The sequence below is a fragment of the Euleptes europaea genome, chromosome 1 (genome assembly GCF_029931775.1).
Source record: "Euleptes europaea isolate rEulEur1 chromosome 1, rEulEur1.hap1, whole genome shotgun sequence".
NCBI lineage: Eukaryota > Metazoa > Chordata > Lepidosauria > Squamata > Sphaerodactylidae > Euleptes > Euleptes europaea.
Window position 1 is genome coordinate 161,100,685 of NC_079312.1, and position 17,244 is coordinate 161,117,928.

At 45.8% G+C, this 17,244-nt stretch overlaps 1 protein-coding gene across 1 annotated transcript in view; it reads right to left on the minus strand.

Annotated features, from left to right (window-relative positions):
* Positions 1-16,933, minus strand: part of FAIM2 (Fas apoptotic inhibitory molecule 2) — a 53,457-nt gene extending 36,524 nt beyond the window's left edge. Inside the window, exons 1-2 of the mRNA XM_056866999.1 lie at positions 16,856-16,933; positions 10,610-10,799 (exon numbers count right to left, since the gene is read on the minus strand). Coding sequence (XP_056722977.1) covers positions 10,610-10,799; positions 16,856-16,870 — 205 coding nt within the window. The 5' untranslated portion in view covers positions 16,871-16,933. The remainder of the gene's footprint in view (positions 1-10,609; positions 10,800-16,855) is intronic.
* Positions 16,934-17,244: the final 311 nt, after the last annotated feature.

A 17,244-nucleotide genomic window follows, 5' to 3' on the forward strand; every position in this document is an offset into this window, starting at 1 on the left:
TGTGCAAGCACCAGGTCATTCCTGACCCATGGGGTGACGTCACATCCCAATGTTTACTAGGCAGACTTTTTGTTTTATGGGGTGGTTTGCCAGTGCCTTCCCCAGTCATCTTCCCTTTGCCCCCAGCAAGATGGGTACTCATTTTACCAACCTCAGAAGGATGGAAGGCTGAGTCAACCTTGAGCCGGCTACCTGAAACCGACTTCCGTCGGGATCGAACTCAGGTCGTGAGCAGAGCTTGGACTGCAGTACTGCAGCTTACCACTCTGCGCCACGAGGCTCCTTCCATATCAGTAGTAGTGGTAAAAATTCACGTGGGAAATCGGACAGGAATAAATAAAGAATAAACTAGAGATGGAACAGGAAGGCCAGTTTATCATGGAACCATCGCTGCCCTCAACCATAGGCCTGGTGGAACATCTCCATCTTGCAGGCCCTGTGGAATTGAACTAAATCCCGCAGGGCCCTGGTCTCATTTGACAGAGAGTTCCACCAGGCCGGGCCCTGGTCGAGGACAACCGGATAATTCTTGGGCCGGGGACCACTAATAAGTTGTTATTTGATGAACATAAAGCTCTTTGAGGGGTGTACCAGGGAGGCAATCCCATAGGAACAGTGGTCCCAGACCATTTAACTATTGATTCCAGAGGGGTACTACTTTGTGCTCTGACATCTATTAGGGTGGTATCTGCACTTTATTGGAAATAACCGACATTGTCTGGCAAATTAGAATGGTTCTTAAAGATGCGCGAATTATCAAGTTAAACTGACAGCAATTCAAAATTCTAAGATTATTTTAGATGACAAAAATTGGCAACAATTGAATGCATTTTTTAAAAAAAAAATCCTTGTTAGAACTGAATGGATAAGAAAGGAAAAACTATAGCTGTGCACATTCTCTTCCTTCGTTTGTTTTTAATTTGTTAACTAGACATGTTGTTTGCCCTCTAGGCTGGTTCTGATTATGTATTGCTGCATTTTAATAAAAAATAGTTAAATAAAAAAGAATGACACACCAAATGGCCATGAAAGACATTTGATTATGTGATGAGGTGCCTCTACAACCATAGATGGAATACTGAGATCCAAAAAGATAAACGTTTATTAAGGAGAACAATATATTTGCGTGGGCCAGGAAACTGGCAAACCCAAGTTGTCAATAGAATCAAGCATATTAATGTCAATGCTAAGAAACCCACTGAAAAAGCCAGTCACTCCAAATATCCAAACTCCGCAATTTACTCAGAAGGGGGTACTTGAAGCCAAATAGTAGGGTTGCCAAGTCTCTCTTTGCCACTGGCGGGAGGTTTTGGGGGCGGAGCCTGAGGAGGGCGGGGTTTGGGGAGAGACTTCAATGCCATGTGGTTCAATTGCCAAAGCAGCCCTTTTTCTCCAGGTGAACGGATCTCTATTGGCCGGAGATCAGTTGTAATAGCAGGAGATCTCCAGCTAGTACCTGGAGGTTACAATAATGAGGAACACCTGTGCCAAGGTTAACGTAGTTGAAGAAAATGGTAGCACGAGGGCTCAAAAATATAACACCACACTGGGTAAAAAATACAAAATAATGATACAATCAATGAACATGCAAACTGTGCAAAAAATCATATAAGCACTTCTGAATGTGTAGACAATATTTATAGGCATAAAGTCAACAAGCACAATGATAAATGAAATGAAATGAAAAGAAATGAAAAGCATTACATCATGCAGTGGAGCAAGCAAATATATGGCACAAATTAGTGCTCTAGACTAAATACAATCCACAACGGGTATAGGAGTATCCAGTCCAAAACATAAAGTCAAACATCAATGGTCCAAAAGTATGAGATAAGAAAATCCAAGAAGTGCAGCCAAGGAACCAACATAAAAGGAGAATGCGTGGCTAGTCGTAAATCACGTTTCAAAGGCTTTCTTCAGCTCCAGCGTTGTTAGCATTAATCAGCATGTGGGCTATGAGGTCTGTCGAAGGGTTCAAATGACCGTCAACTGGGAAATAAATAACATCTTATATATGGCATGCTGAAAACATTATTGCAATATAAATTATATAAAAGGACATAACAGATACAACAAAAGGTTATAAGCTGTACCTAGGGAATGCGTCTATGTGGAATTCAAAAGCGCATGTATCCTCATGTGAGCGGTACTGCAAACAGGAGGTGGGGCGTTTTTATAGCAGTGTGATAGCAGAAGGTGCATATTTAAAGAGATGGTACAATTATAAGTAAGATGGTACAGTTTTAGATAAAGCAGGACAAATCAAACTCATTATTGAGACCCAGGGGGGTAAGGGTCCGAAAGGCACAGATTAGACGAGCTTCTTGTTGCAATAAAAGTTTTTTGGCATCCTGAAGATGAAATGGTTTAGGTTTGAACTGCCATAAAACAAAAAATAGAATGTCAGTGTCCAGATGATGAGAATTAATGAAATGTTGAACAAGCGGTGCCTCTAAATTGCGCGCCCTGATGCGCGTTCGGTGCTCACCGATCCTAAGGCGGACAGGACGAGATGAACAGCCGATGTACATCAAACGGCACGGACAGAGGACCGCGTAAACAGACATGGCCGTGCCGCAGTTGCTAAATTGTTTGAGAGTGTAAGAAAACTTAGAACTGTTAGAATGTACATCTTTGATGGGTAGACTATAGGGGCACATGGAGCAATGACCACACTTGTGGTGTCCCGGAGACATAGTGGAGGTAGATGGTAAAGAATCTGTTTTAATTAAGATGTCACGTATGGAACGAGTTTTCCTCATCCCCAAAATAGGGGGTTCTTTGCATCCAGGAATATCCTGTAACAAATGCCAATGGCGCATCAAAATGCGTTTGATGTCAAAAGATAGATGTGAGTACTGTAAGGAAGCTACTACTCTGGGTGCAGAGGAGCCATGAGTAGATGACGAGGAAGATTGGTGCAGCAGTTCTGATCTGGATCTAGAACGGGTTCTATCAAGCGCACTTTGAATGATGTCGAGTGGATATCCTCTTCTGCGAAAATTGGCCGCCAACGAATTGGCAGCTCTGAAGAAGTCTTCATCTCTGGTGGAATTTCTTTTGATGCGCAAGAACTGGCTAAAAGGTAAGTTGGAACGGAGGTGCAAGGGGTGGAAGGAGGAAAAGTGGAGACTGGAACCTGAATCTGTAGGTTTTGTGAAAGGCTTGACAGCCAATCTGTTGTCAGACAGTCGATAGATGGAAACATCAAGAAAGGAAATTTCAGAATTGTGATGGGATCCTACAAAAGTTAAAGAAGGGTGTAAGGAGTTCAGCCAAGTGGAAAAAGAAAGAAAACACTCTGAGGAATTGAGAATAATGCAAATGTCATCTATGTACCGTCTGAACCAGAACACGTGACTAGTGAAAAAAGTAGTAGAAAAAAGACAAGATTTTTCAAAGTGAATCATGAAGATGTTAGCAATGGATGGGGCGCACGCAGCGCCCATCGAGACACCTCTGACCTGTAAAAAGAAAGTATCCTGATAACGGAAAAAATTATTCTCAAAAAGAATATCGAGTAAACTCATAAGGAAGTGAGTAGGCGGTGTTTGATCAGGACGAGAGAATAATAATTCTTCAATAATACAGCGAACCTCATCAAGAGGTATATTTGTGTATAAGGCAGAGACGTCAAAAATTGCCAGAGTGGCTTCAGAAGGAATCAGCAGATCTTCAACATCACGAATGAAGTGTCTTGTATCGGAAAGATAAGAAGAAGTGACCTGGGCAAAAATTTGCAAAAAGGAGTCAAGGTATTTGGAAATGGGTTCCAGTAAAGAACCAACTAAACTGATAATGGGCCTCCCAGGAGGGGACACCAAAGATTTGTGTACTTTAGGAAGACTGTAAAAAATCGGTACGCGTGGAAATTGTACAAGCAAAAAATCAGCAGTATTTTTATTGATGTAATTGAGAGAAGAAGCTTCATAAATGGTCGTCTTAATGATATTGTACACTCTTTTGGTAGGATCAGAGGAGAGTTGCTTGTAATAGGTGGTGTTGCTGAGTTGCCTCCAATTTTCTTGTTCATAGTAGGAGCGATCCTGTATAACTAAACTCCCGCCCTTATCAGCAGGTCGAAAAATCAGTGAAGTGTCCTGTGATAAATCACGTAAATTATTCATATGAAACTGGGAGACGTTGGGGTGCTGCATATGATTAGCCTTGCGGCGCTCCAATTTCTGTAAGTCGCGAAGTACCAGGGACTGGAATGTGGCAAGGAAATGACTACAATTTTTAGGTACATACGTGGACTTGGGTTTAAATGAGACCAAGGGTTTGTGATAAGGTTTAGTGTCACGAAATTGTTCCTTGAGTTTCAAGGTTGGCAACCCTACCAAATAGCAAGAGTGAGAAAGAATGCAGAGATGGCTATAACATATGATCCATGGAGGTCCAATTGTCTTAAGCAGCAAATAATCCCCCAAAAACGGGGACATGTAACATGCTCGAATGGTCACAACATGTGAACAGTCTTGGGCAGGTAAAAAGTTCCCTTTAGGGCCACATTCTGGCATTATCCAGAGAACAAACTTCTAAGTTCAAAATCAAAAGATTCATTTCTAGATTTTGAAAAAAGGAAGGAGCAAGGTTGGGAAATCAGTGGAAGAAAGGGAAGAGAGAGTAAACACATGAAGCTGCCTTATACTGAATCAGACCCTTGGTTCATCGAAGTTAGTATTGTCTACTCAGACCGGCAGCGGCTCTCCAGGGTCTCAGGCGGAGGTCTTTCACATCACCTACTTGCCTAGTCCCTTTAACTGGAGATGCCGGGGACTGAACCTGGGACCTTCTGCATGACAAGCAGATGCTCTACCACTGAGTTACAGCCCCTCCAGTGCTTTCCTGATGGAGATGGGCAGAGCCACCCTTGGCTTAAACAGAACAATGAAGCTTTGGTCGGCAATTCAAATAGTCTAAATTGATACTGTTGGGACAGCAAATCTAAGAGCTCATCACCTTGCTCTCCTCCTGCCTTTCCCCACGTTTTGCTCATGTTTTCAGAGACCTGTTTTAGCTCAAATTTGAAAATACGGACAAAACACGGGGAAAGGCAGGGGGAGAGCGAGGCAACCCCTGACAGTCGGAAACAGCATGCATAATCACAACAAAGACCCAAAGTCATCGGAGGGGTGACGGCGAGTGAAACAGCCATGCATAAAAGACCTCCATCTTATTTGAGATTACAGATGCATCTCAGATCTGATGGGTCTTTTAACCATGAAGAGTGAAACAGCCATGTATAAAAGACCTCCATCTTATTTGAGATTACAGATGCATCTCAGATCTGATGGGTCTTTTAACCATGAAGATGTAACTATGCCATCGCCATTGCAACAGCTAGTTGGAAGTGAAATATTTTTGCAGTAAGTTTCCCCCACATTATGGCCCATAATGGCCATAACGACAGGTATTTTTCTAGTAATAATATGAAATGGAATGTGGCTACCCGCATTATTGCTAGACATGGCATGGGATATTTAAAACCACAACGAGAGCTTATATTATACCTTTACCTTCAAGCTCTGGCCAGAGGCATTACCTTTTACTGTTCTTGTAAATCTATAGAATGCCTCTCTTAGATGATAACATCTCCCTCAACCCTAGCATAGAAGGAATCTCCCAGCCTAGTTTGAGATTAATCTGTGCCTTGACATTATTAACATGGGATTTTGTTCCTCAAAGACAATCTTAACTCAGATGCAAGATTTCGAACTGTGCTCAAAATAACCTTTGAGTAACAACACCACTGAGTCCAAGTTTGTGTGCTGGCTAACTGTGCAACATGATATAGACCATTTTGTTGAAGAAGAAGAAGAAGAAGAAGAAGAAGAAGAAGAAGAAGAAGAAGAAGAAGAAGAAGAAGAAGAAGGTGGTGGTGGTGGTGGTGGACGAGGAGGAGGAGAGTTAGTTTTATATGCTGACTTTCTCTATCACTTAAGGAAGGATCAAACCGGCTTACAATCACCTTCCCTTCCCCTTCCCACAACAGACACCCTGTGAGGTAGGTGGGGCCGAGAGAGCTCTAAGAGAACTGTGACTAGCCCAAGGTCACCCAACTGGTGACCTTAAATTTAAATCAATTTGATTTAAATCAAATCCACCCTTCCTGACTTCAGCCTTTTCAAAAAGTTCATGACCTCAACTTTTGATCCTTGGTTACCATCCGGGGTAGTGGAGGAAAGTGTTACCAGATGACTTGTGGCAACTAAGGTTGCCAACCTCTAGGTTGTCTAGCAAGAAAAGGAACACAGCACGGTGGCCAATATTTGTATATCAGAATAACAAATGTAATAAATCTAAAAAGTAGGACTAGGTACATACAACATCTTATGCATATTAAATATCATCATTCAAAAGTCAAAACCCAACAATAATACAATCATACATCCAATTGCAGTCCAAACAGTCAAAAATATTTTTAAGCGCAATGTGTGCCAAAAAGTTCATGGTGCCGAAGCAAGGCACAAACAAATTATGCCAAAAAAGTTCAATAACCAAGTAAAGCGCGAGAAGGAAAGGCCGGCTTCTTTGATCCGATTTGAACTTCCTTCATCAGTCGCTTGAACAGAATGAAATTGAAGAAAGCTGCTTGTGCGCTAGGGTTGCCAACTGTCAGGTAGTTGCAGGAGATCTCCTGCTAATTCAACTGATCTCCAGCAGATAGAAATCAGATCACCTGGAGAAAAATGGCCGCTTTGCCAATTGAACTCTATGGCATTGAAGTCCCTCCCCTCCCCAAACCCCGCCCTCCTCAGGCTCCGCCCCCAAAATCTCCCGCCGGTGGCAAAGAGGGACCTGGCAACCCTATTGCGCGCGTTCTTATACGGAGCTGACTGCTCTACAGAGTCTGGAGGCCCTCGATGCCCAGAGCAATTTAATCGGAGGTTCTGCTAGTAACCTTTCCACCAGATTCTACTGGAATGCTGTCTGTGAGCTGAACTAAGACAATAGGTCTAGGTTGTGGCTGAAAATCTCCTGCTATTACATCTGATCTCCAGGCGATGGAGATCAGTTCACCTGGAGAAAATGGCTTCTTTGGAAGGTGGACTCTATGGCACTATACCCCATTGAACTCCACCCCCTCCCCAAACCCCCTCCTCCTCAGGCTCCACCCCAAATTCTCCAGGTATTTCCCAACCCAGAGCTGGCAACCCTAATGGCAACCCCGTAGGGTTTTCAAGGCAAGAGAGGTTTAGAGGTGGTTTGCAATTAGGGTTGCCAGGTAGGTGGGGTTTTGGCAGGCAATTGCCCGCCAAACGACCCAGCCGTTCTGGAGCCGCAGCCGTGTGTGGGCGTGGCTGCGCACACACGATGATGCCACTTCTGGAGGTTTACTAGAGTTGCCAACCTCCAGGTGGTGGGTGGAGATCTCTTGCTATTACAACTGATATCCAGGCGACAGGGATCAGTGCACCTGGAGAAAATGGCCACTTTGGCAATTGAACTCTGAAGTCCCTCCCCTCTCCAAACCCCGCCCTCCTCAGCCTCCACTCCCAAAATCTCCAGGTATTTCCCAACCCAGAGCTGGCATCCCTAGGGTTTACCCCTGGAAGCGCCGCATCGCCGCAGCTGCTTTAGCTCTCAAACCCCCAACATTTGGGGGTTTGGGTGCTAAATAGGCCGCATCAAAATTTGGGGGTTTTAGTGATAAACAGGTCGCAGCAATGCAGTGTTTCCAGGGGTAAACCCGGAAGTGATGTCATCGCTTACAAATGGCTGCACATGCATGCACACCCCAGCCCAGCCCCCTAAAACCTCCTGCCAATTGTGAGGGGGGACCTGGCAACCCTATTTGCCATTGCCTGCCTCTGCATAGGGACCCTGGAATTTCTTGGTGGTCTCCCATCCAAATATTAATCAGGGCCAACCCTGCTTAGCTTCTGAGATCTGATGAGATAGGGCTAGCCTGGGCCATCTAGGTCAGGGCACCCTGGGTAACAAATGCTAATTACAAATTTTTGGAAGGTCTTCTGGATCACCAAATACAGAAAACTGAGGATAGAGGTGCCATAACTCTTCCTTTTCTCTGAGTTGTTATGTTACCATACTTCCAGCCCGGCATTTATTAGTAGCTAGAGTTCAGCAGTTATGTCGCAAGATCTCCATTCAGCCATGTACAATCTTCATTGTTTAATTCAAGGTATTCACATCATTAACAGCTACAACTGCCAAGCACCCACAACTTGCCTCTGTCATCCTGCCGCCTTCACTGGCTTGCCCTTGGCAGGTCTCTTTTTTACCTTCTCTTAAACACATTTTCGGAACGCTCGTCGTTTCACTAAAACTAGTAAGTGAAAATGAATTTGGTGGTGATTTGCTTTTATGATATTTCCCAAGGAATAGTACCTTGTCTTTGATCTGAGGGTGAGTACATCTGTCATCTAAAGCCTGTGGCAAGTATCCGTGGAACAATGGCGTAGCGATCATTCTGAAAGGACATACGCTCCCCCCCCATTGCACCTTAATCATCTCATTGTGATGGTCACCTCATTGTGAGGGGACACCACGAGAACTTTCAGATGACGGGTGTACTCCCCTGTCTTCTGGGACCTTTGCTTTCTCACATAACATTCCCACACCTTTAAGATGCTGGGATACTTTAAGGTAAGATACTTTTAAGATACCGGGTGCACCCCGATAGTAACCAGGGCCGACCCTGCTTAGCTTCTGAGATCTGATGAGATCAGGCTAGCCTGGGCCACCAGGTTAGGGCAGCAGCAACAACAACAAAAAGAAAGGGAGTGCAGCAACTCAACCAATGACTACACCGATGACAGCAGCCCCCTTCCTTGAAAATCCTGATTATTTAAGCCGCGCGTGGAAGAAACTAACACCACAACTGTGAAAATGTTCAGTGAGGGCACTACTGGGGCACTTTCACACATGCCAAATAATGCACTTTCAGTCCACTTTCAGTACTCTTTAACGATCGTTTGCAAGCGGATTTTGCCAGTTCACACAGTAAAATCCAACTTCAAAGTGGTTTGAAAGTTGATTGAAAGTGCATTATTCGGCATGTGTGAAAGTGTGTGGAAGATCCGTGTCCAAACCGATTCCAATGCTTGTGGATTGACTGCCAAGAAAACCAGGAGTAAATCAAGCATGCGGGAAAGCTCTGTTACTTGTATGCAAATTTAAGACAGCGCTCTCTTCTTATTCTTGAAAGCACCATGTATGGGGGGGGGGGGAACCCTAGTATTCCTTTTAAGTAAACAGGATAGACTAGAAACCAATGTGGGTGGGGGAATGGCCTTGAGATAAAGTAAAATTAAGGGGCTGGCTAAAATATTAAAGATAAATGAATGGTTTTTGTTACAGCGGCATATACAGGTGACTAGGTATCTTCTCTTGTAATGTAGAAGCTCTGATTTAGCCAATGCAAATTTTAGAAGAATTGAGGGAAGCCTTGCCAGAAAGTTGTGCACAAAGAAATCTGGCTTCTGACAAACTGGGGATATGGTCAGGGTTGGTTCCAGTTAGGGTTGCCAGCCTGCAGCTGGCACCCAGCAGAAGACTGGGGGGCAGAGACATGGAGAGGTACCATCATGGCAGGGGTGTGATGTAGTTTCTGGGGCAAATCTGGAAGTGATGTCATGCCACTCTAGGATTCAGCAGAAACTGTATAGTTTTGCCATAGTTCTATTGAATCCTAGGGCAGCATACCGTCACTTCTGGGTTTACCCTGGAAGTCTCGTGAGCAGCACGGAATCAGCGTGGGAGGATCAGCCATCATCAGAGGATGACCTGTCCCTGAGACCCACATTGGCAGACACTTCCTGTAAGGTAGGCTCGGGTGAAGTAGAGTCTCCTCCCAGAAGGGACCCTTCACCTGTACTACCACCAGCCCCTGAGCCAGAAGGGCCCTCAAGACACTTTCTTCAGACTCTGCCCCAAAAATCTCCAGATATTTTCCAACCCAACCCTACAGAGTCAGGACCTATTCATAATTCATTGAGAGAATTCATTGGGGGGAAAATAGAACCTGTAATCAACAGGGGAAAAAACACCAAATGAGTTACACACTGAACTGGCAGTTTCTGTCCATCCCTAGTCTGAGTCCCAAGTTCCTTGTAACTGGAGATAAAGCCTAGAGTGTTGGAAGTGAAGGACTTTGTGCGGTCTCTTAACCTCAGGTTTCAGAGGGGGACTTGACTAGTGATTCAGAGAGATAGAGGGGTCAAGTCGCTGGGCATCCTTTCTCTGCTGCTCTGACACTATCCTTCCATGTGTAGATTGCTACTCTCAGGGAAACTTCCTTCTTTCCTGCTTCTTCGCACCTCCACTTGCACGCACCTTTCCCTTCTCCATCTTGCCACTATGAGAGAAAGACGCAAGTCCTGGATCTCCCTCCATCCCAGTTAGACAGAATAGATTAGGTAACTATATTCTACATATCCTATCCAGAAATGGAGTTCCTACAATAAATGAAGTATATTAGTTGAGTATACAAAAGGCTCTGAGCAATTTTGTTCCTGGCACACACAGAGGTTTGGTTGGGCTTTGCTGCGCACAATAGCTTTTGTGCACTCTGCTAAATTAACAAAGATTTGGGTACAACAAAACCCAACAAAATCCTACACAGTGGAGATCTTTTTTCACTCACTAGGATCCACATAGGCCCAGCTGGGGTGGAGAGGAACAGTCATAGGTGGAGGGAATGCTCCTGCTTTCAGCCCTTCCCCTGAGGTTGCCTCTTCATAGGTTGGAGGTGCTGTCGGCGCAGTCGCATTGTCCTTCTTTTCTTCATTTCCCTGTTGTCCATCTGAGTTTGTAGGCTTGTTAGTCACAGACAGCTGCAGAGAAAAAGAGAAAATGCAATTCAGAAAGGTCCCAACCAACTTGTGCACAAACTCTACATGGGGCGGAGTAGGATGGAGAGGGGACAGGAATGCCATTTCAGCTCCAAGGTTTTTTAAAATTATTAAATTAAAGAACAAACCAAATATATACAAGGATCTAAAATGCAAATAACTGTATAAAGAACTGCTATCGACATCAAATCATACAAGCTCAAACTTAACTTTCTGGACATTTGGCTGTGTAATAGACAGGTTAGTTGACAAGTGCACTCCGCTAATTTCTCCAACCACTCCTCCATCTTTGGGATTATATTCTTCTTCAAATTTTGGGCAAGTATTCTAGCTCCGAGGTTTTGGAAGCCTTCAGCTGAAGGGACCCTATCTGGATCTTCTTTAGGTGGCACATACTATTGTATTAGCGGAGGAACAACAATCCAGGAGCAGACTTGTTTACCAAGACATTTTCATCTAGACCTAGAATTGTTCTGGCCTGGGTTTGAAGTAGGGTTGCCAACTCTTGCTTGGGAAATTCCTGCAAATCTAGGGGTGTAGCCTGGGGACAGTGGAAATTGGTTAAGGGGAAGGACCTCAGCAAGGTATAAAGCCATACAGTCTACCCTCCAAAGCAGCAGTTTTCTCCAGGGGAACTGATCACTGGAATCTGAAGATCAGTTGTAATTCCAGGAGATATCCAGGCCCAACCCAGAACTTGGCAACCCTAGTTTGAACAGTTTGTGCAGGCCCACCATTCATGCAGGTTATCCACTACGAAGTGAAACGGTTTTCCTCTCATTCTCACATAAAGCCTGCTTACACTGTGTGCTTCTAGGTTAGCTTCTTAAAGAGGCAGTTCACAACACATACAAGTCATTCCAGCACCCCCTCCCTCAATCAAGGTGAGGAGGAGGAGAAAGAAGAGGAAAAGAAGAAGAGTTGGTTTTTATACCCTTCTTTTCTCTACCGTAAGGAGTCTCAAATTGGCTTACAATCTCCTTCCCTCCCCTTGTGAGGTAGGGGAGGCTGAGTTCTGAGAGAACTGTGACTTGGCCAAGGTCAACCAGTGGGCTTCTTGTGTAGGAGTGGGGATGGGGAATCAACCCCAGTTCTCCAGATTAGAGTCTGCCGCTCTTCACCACTACACCATGCTGGCTCTCAGAGTGGCTCAGCCAGCCTAATGCAGCATGCCCTTGGGGGCATGGGTAGGGTTTCCAGGTCCCTCTTCACCACCGGCGGGAGGTTTGGGGGCGGAGCCTGAGGAGGGCAGGGTTTGGGGAGTGGTGGGGATCTTGGAACATGAGATCTTGGAACTGCTATAGCAATAAGGGGTAGATTTGGTGGGGGAGCTAGAAAACTGTCCCCTTTTTCCCTTTTAAAAAGGCCATTGTTTGTTTGCATATATTCATTTGTGTTCTTAAATTTCATACATTTCCCTAGACTCAGGGGTAGGCTACCCCCATCTCCCTGGCATACGTACTGACAGCAGCACAACAGCCTATGTTGCTTGGCACCCAGGGCCGCATCTTTGTCCAAGCAACCAAGGCCAGAGCAGCACAGCTGGGACCAGCAATGCAGGAGAAGTCAACAGGCCCAGTTTATGCCCATCATCTCCTCCCAGATTTGCACACCAGCTGAATCCAAGGTAAATCCCTGACATGCTAGCTGATCTTTCCAAACATATCTCCAAGTGCAACCCTTATGTCCACCCCTATTTTGTTTGCGGACACACCCACATCTTCACACCTACATCTTCACAAGTGTGTCTCTGTGTGTGAGTGTTTTGGGGGGCGGGGTTGGCAATTGGGCCAAAAAGATTTCCTACCACTTCCCCTAGTCTGATCTCCTGGGTCCTGGTATTAGGGTCAGTTTAGCTTTGCTACCTAAAAGGCTTAACTGGCTCAGTGTGTAGACTCTGGACAAAATCCAACCATCTGAAATCTTTCAAAAAATACTGGGATGAGGGGTTAAAAAACCCTAAAACAATAGAAGCAGCACTTGTAGCTTTAAGTAATGAATGTCCTCAGTGGCCATTGCTAGGCAACCACAACAGTTTTACTAGACCTCAAGCCTTGGTTTCTGTCAGTAAAAGGCACACGGAGGGGTGGGGCAGGGACCTTTGTAGGGGTATTCTGGCCTTTGAAAGAGAGACTCATAGGGCCAGGTCTAGCAGCAGCCACCAGGTGATTTGATACCAAATGACTTCCATGGCTCACCCAGGCCCGGCTACTCAGTACTGGTCAATAGCAGCCACCACAAAAAAGCCAGTGTGGTGGAATGGTTAGACTTTCAGACTAGTATATTAAAGACCCAGGTTCAAATTCCCATGCTACCATGGAAGCTCACGGGGACACCTTGGACCAGTCATACACTCTCAGCCCACCCCACTGTGCAGGGTTGCTGTGAGGATAACATGGAAGAGAGAATGATGTAAGCCACTTTTGGTCCTTGTTCGGGAGAAAGGCAGGGTATCAATGAAGTAAATAAATAATAAATATAGCTGCAGTTGGGGGTAGATAAAAGGTAGATAGCTTGGAGGGTGGGAAGGAAAGAAAGAAGTGAGGAAAAGTGAGGATATGGAGAAGGGAAAATGGTGTGGGGAGGGGGATAGAAGAGAAAGTGATGTGCCCCTACAAGTCCTTGCAGATTCCCTACTACACAACTGGGCAGGGTTGCCCTACTGCAGGTGGGGCCTGCAGACCTCCTACAATTACCAGTGAACTCCAGGCTACAGTAAGGTTGTCAGCTTCCAGGTAGTGGCTGGAGATCTCCCACCATTACAACTGATCTCCAGGAGACAGAGATCAGTTCACCTGGAAAAAATGGCCACTTTGGAAGGTGGACTCTATAGCATTATACCCCATTGAAGCACCTCCCGTCCCCAAACCCTGCCCTCCCCAGACTCCACCCCCAAAATCTCCAGGTATTTCCCAACCTGGAGCTGGCAACCCTAGGCTACATAGATCAGTTCCCCTGGAGGAAATGGCTGCTTTGGAGGGTGGACTTGGGGTTGCCAACTCTGGGTTAGCAAATTCCTGGAGAGTTGGGGGTTGGTAGAGCCTGAGGAGGGTGAGGTTTAGGGAGGGGAGGGACCTCAGTGGGGTATAATGCAATAGAATCCACCCTCGAAAGCAGCCATTTTCTCCAGAGGAACTGATCTGTGTAGCCTGAAGATCAGTTGTTTACCTGTTTTATCTGGCATACTAGCCGCAAATAAAATTTATTTATTTATTTATTGTAATTCCTGGAGATCTCCATGGCCAACTTGGAGGCTGATAACCCTAGATAGATTCAATGACATTCTACCTTGCCGAGTTCCCGCCCCTTACGCAAGCCCTACCTTTATAAGAACACAAGAAGAGCCTTACTGGATCAGGGCTGAGGTCCATCTAGTCTAGCATCCTGTCTCACACAGTGGCCAACCAGTTTCTCTGGAGGTCCAAAAAGGCATACAGGCTGAGCCCTTCTCCTGATGTTGCCTCCTTGCATGGATATTCAGAGGTTTATTGCCTCTGAATGTGGAGGTTTCCTTTAATCACTGTAACTATTAGCCACCGATAGACATATCCTCCATGAGAGGCCCTTCCCAGGATCTAACCCTGAATCTCCAGGAATTTCCCAACCCAGAATTGGCAACCTTATAACTGGGCCTGGCCTGGTGGCCAGCACTGCACAGACTTTTCCCAAGGAGAGGCTACCAAGGGAAAGAAGGAGAGCTGAAGATGGGGTGGGGGCAGATAAAGGTAAGTTGGCAGGTGAGTGGGGAGGAGAAAAGAAGGCAGAAAAAGGGGAGAGGCTATCAAGGCTTTCAGGGAAGTGAAAGAGGAAATAGTGGGGAAGGAGATAGTAGGATGCACCCTGCAAATCTTTGCAGGTCTCCTGCTTGCCCTCCCCCATTTCACAACCACTGAGTAATTAAAAAAACTTATTTTTATTAACTTTTTAAATAGATGGCTGTCTTTTCTAGAATATGTGGAGAAGGGGGCATCACAAAGTAAACGATGCCCACAAAACTATTGAATGATTTGCATATAGTAAGTTCTGCTAAGTGAAAACAAAGGGTATAATTTCTGTAAAAACTAAAAACTAATGTATTCAATAGACCAAGTCTTGGAACATATCTCAACTGTACTAGTATGTTTAACCTACTGCTGTTGAATTTTTCTTGTCGTTCTTGTTGTTATTATGAGCTTAACTTAAAATAAAGAGTTATAAAAACAAAACAAAGCCTCAGATAGTGATTCTGAATTAGAGTTGCCAGCTGTGGGTTGGGAGGTTCTTGGAGATTTTAGGGGTGGAACCTGGGGAGGGCAGGGTTTGTGGAGGGGAGGAACCTTAGTGGGATACAATGCCATAGAGTCCACCCTCCAAAGCAGCCATTTTCTCCAGAGGAACTGTTCTCCGTAGTTTGGAGATCAGTTGTAATTCTGGGAGATCTCTAGGCCCCCACCTGGAGGCCAGCAGCCCTAAATTACTTGACACCTCAACTGTAAGCAAATTATTCAAAATTAAGCCCTCCATCAGGAATAGGGTTGCCAACCTCCAGGTAATAGCAGGAGATCTCCTGCTATTACAACTGATCTCCAGCCGATAGAGATTGGATCACCTGGAGAAAATGGCTGCTTTGGAAATTGGACTCTATGGCATTGAAGTCCCTTCCCCAACCCTGCCCTCCTCAGGCTCCGCCCCAAAAACCTCCCGCCGATGGCGAAGAGGGACCTGGCAACCCTAATCAGGAAGGATACATATCCTACAGAGTTGCAGCGCAACTAGGATTGCCAGGTCCCTCTTCGCCACCGGCGGGACGTTTTTTGGGCTGAGCCTGGGGAGGGCAGCGTTTGGGAAGGGGAGGGACTTCAATGCCATAAATTGCCAAGGCGGCCATTTTCTCCAGGTGAACTGACCTCTGTGGGCTGGAGATCATGTGTAATAGCAGGAGATCTCCAGCTAGCACCTGGAGGTTGGCAACCCTAAGCGCAACATTCAAGTCCGCTTACATCCCTTTTGAGCAATCGGCAGCTATATAAAACCATTGCAAACTGACGTCTGGACTGCAGCAACCCGGTAGGGGCCTACTAGCAGCCAGCTGAAAAAGCCTCCCAACAATTGCTATCTGGGTTATAATTCAATGAATGGCAGCTGAACACTCTGAGCCAACCAGCAGTACTTAAAAAACAACTGCAACTCTGAACAAATCGGAGATGACCAGAGTTATTCTGGTTTTGCGTCAGTGCGGTGCCACCTGGACTGAGATGATCTCATTCAAGCACCCAGAAGTGGGGAGGGAGGACAGAGAGATGACGGATGTTCACAGAACCGCGTTCTAGCGGACAGCTGCTATTTCGAGCAAGAAACTCAGTCCAAATATGTATCGTTTGTCAGGTGGGGGACTGCCGAAACAGATTCCTGAACACCATCATTGTCCCACCCAGCCGTGCTTGGTTCCTCAAGCAAATCCCGAATTGCGTAACTCCTCTCCTACGTAGGTAAGACCCACAATCTCAGAACAGGCAACATAAAGCTGTAGCCCTCAGAACCCACGCTGCTATCAATGCGTTGGCTATGTCCCACTTAGAAACCTAATGCCCTGCACCCTGCAGAGGATCAAAGACCACAACACGCACACTTTGAAAATGATAAGTATGCCCTGGATTCTGTGTTCCCATGGCTACTAGGCATACGGGGAAACCAAGGTGAGCGGGTTGAAATTGCATCTCCTATTGCTTTAACTCCCTGGATGAACAAGAGCGATGGTTTCTGATAATCCAACCTCCCAGTCTGGAAGGCTGCCCCAAATCCTGCTTGGAAAGAAAATGGGATAAGACAGGACCAGTGACCTCAGAGGGGCTTTTTGGGAGATATATAATATAATAACCCTTTCCCCCATCTCTCCTTGTAATAAGGATCTGACAGGCAGAGCAGGCAGAAGGGTGATTTGCTTTTGCTTTTCTAAGGTCATCTTCAACACTACGATTCTATCTACCCCTCTCAATCTGCCGAGCCTCTACAAACTACCTTGATGGTTAGCAGCGCACCAGGGGTTTGTCCCAACCTACCTTTCCCTGGGTCATCCTTTCTTGTTGAACGAGGCTCCTCTGTTCGGGATAATGGCACCTCTCAAGAGGGGAGTGAGAGGAGAGTGTTTCCCCCTCCCTGGCTTGTCTCTTAGCAGCGGATTTGAACTTTTTTCCCCCCCTGCAATTTGCTTGCCCTACTGGCGCTTCAGCCTCGGCCGCCTGCGCTGATGCTCTTACATTCTAGCAGCATCCAGATCGCATCTCTCAGTCTGGTGGAGGTTGGACCGAACCATTTCCAAGCTGTTGGACAGGGGGATGCCGAGGAAAGCAGATGGGCAGGGAGGGGAGGGAGACATACGCCATTTCAGAGTGTGATGCAGAGTCACAAGGCGAGGGAAAAATCCAGCAAACGCCAGAATGCAGCTGAA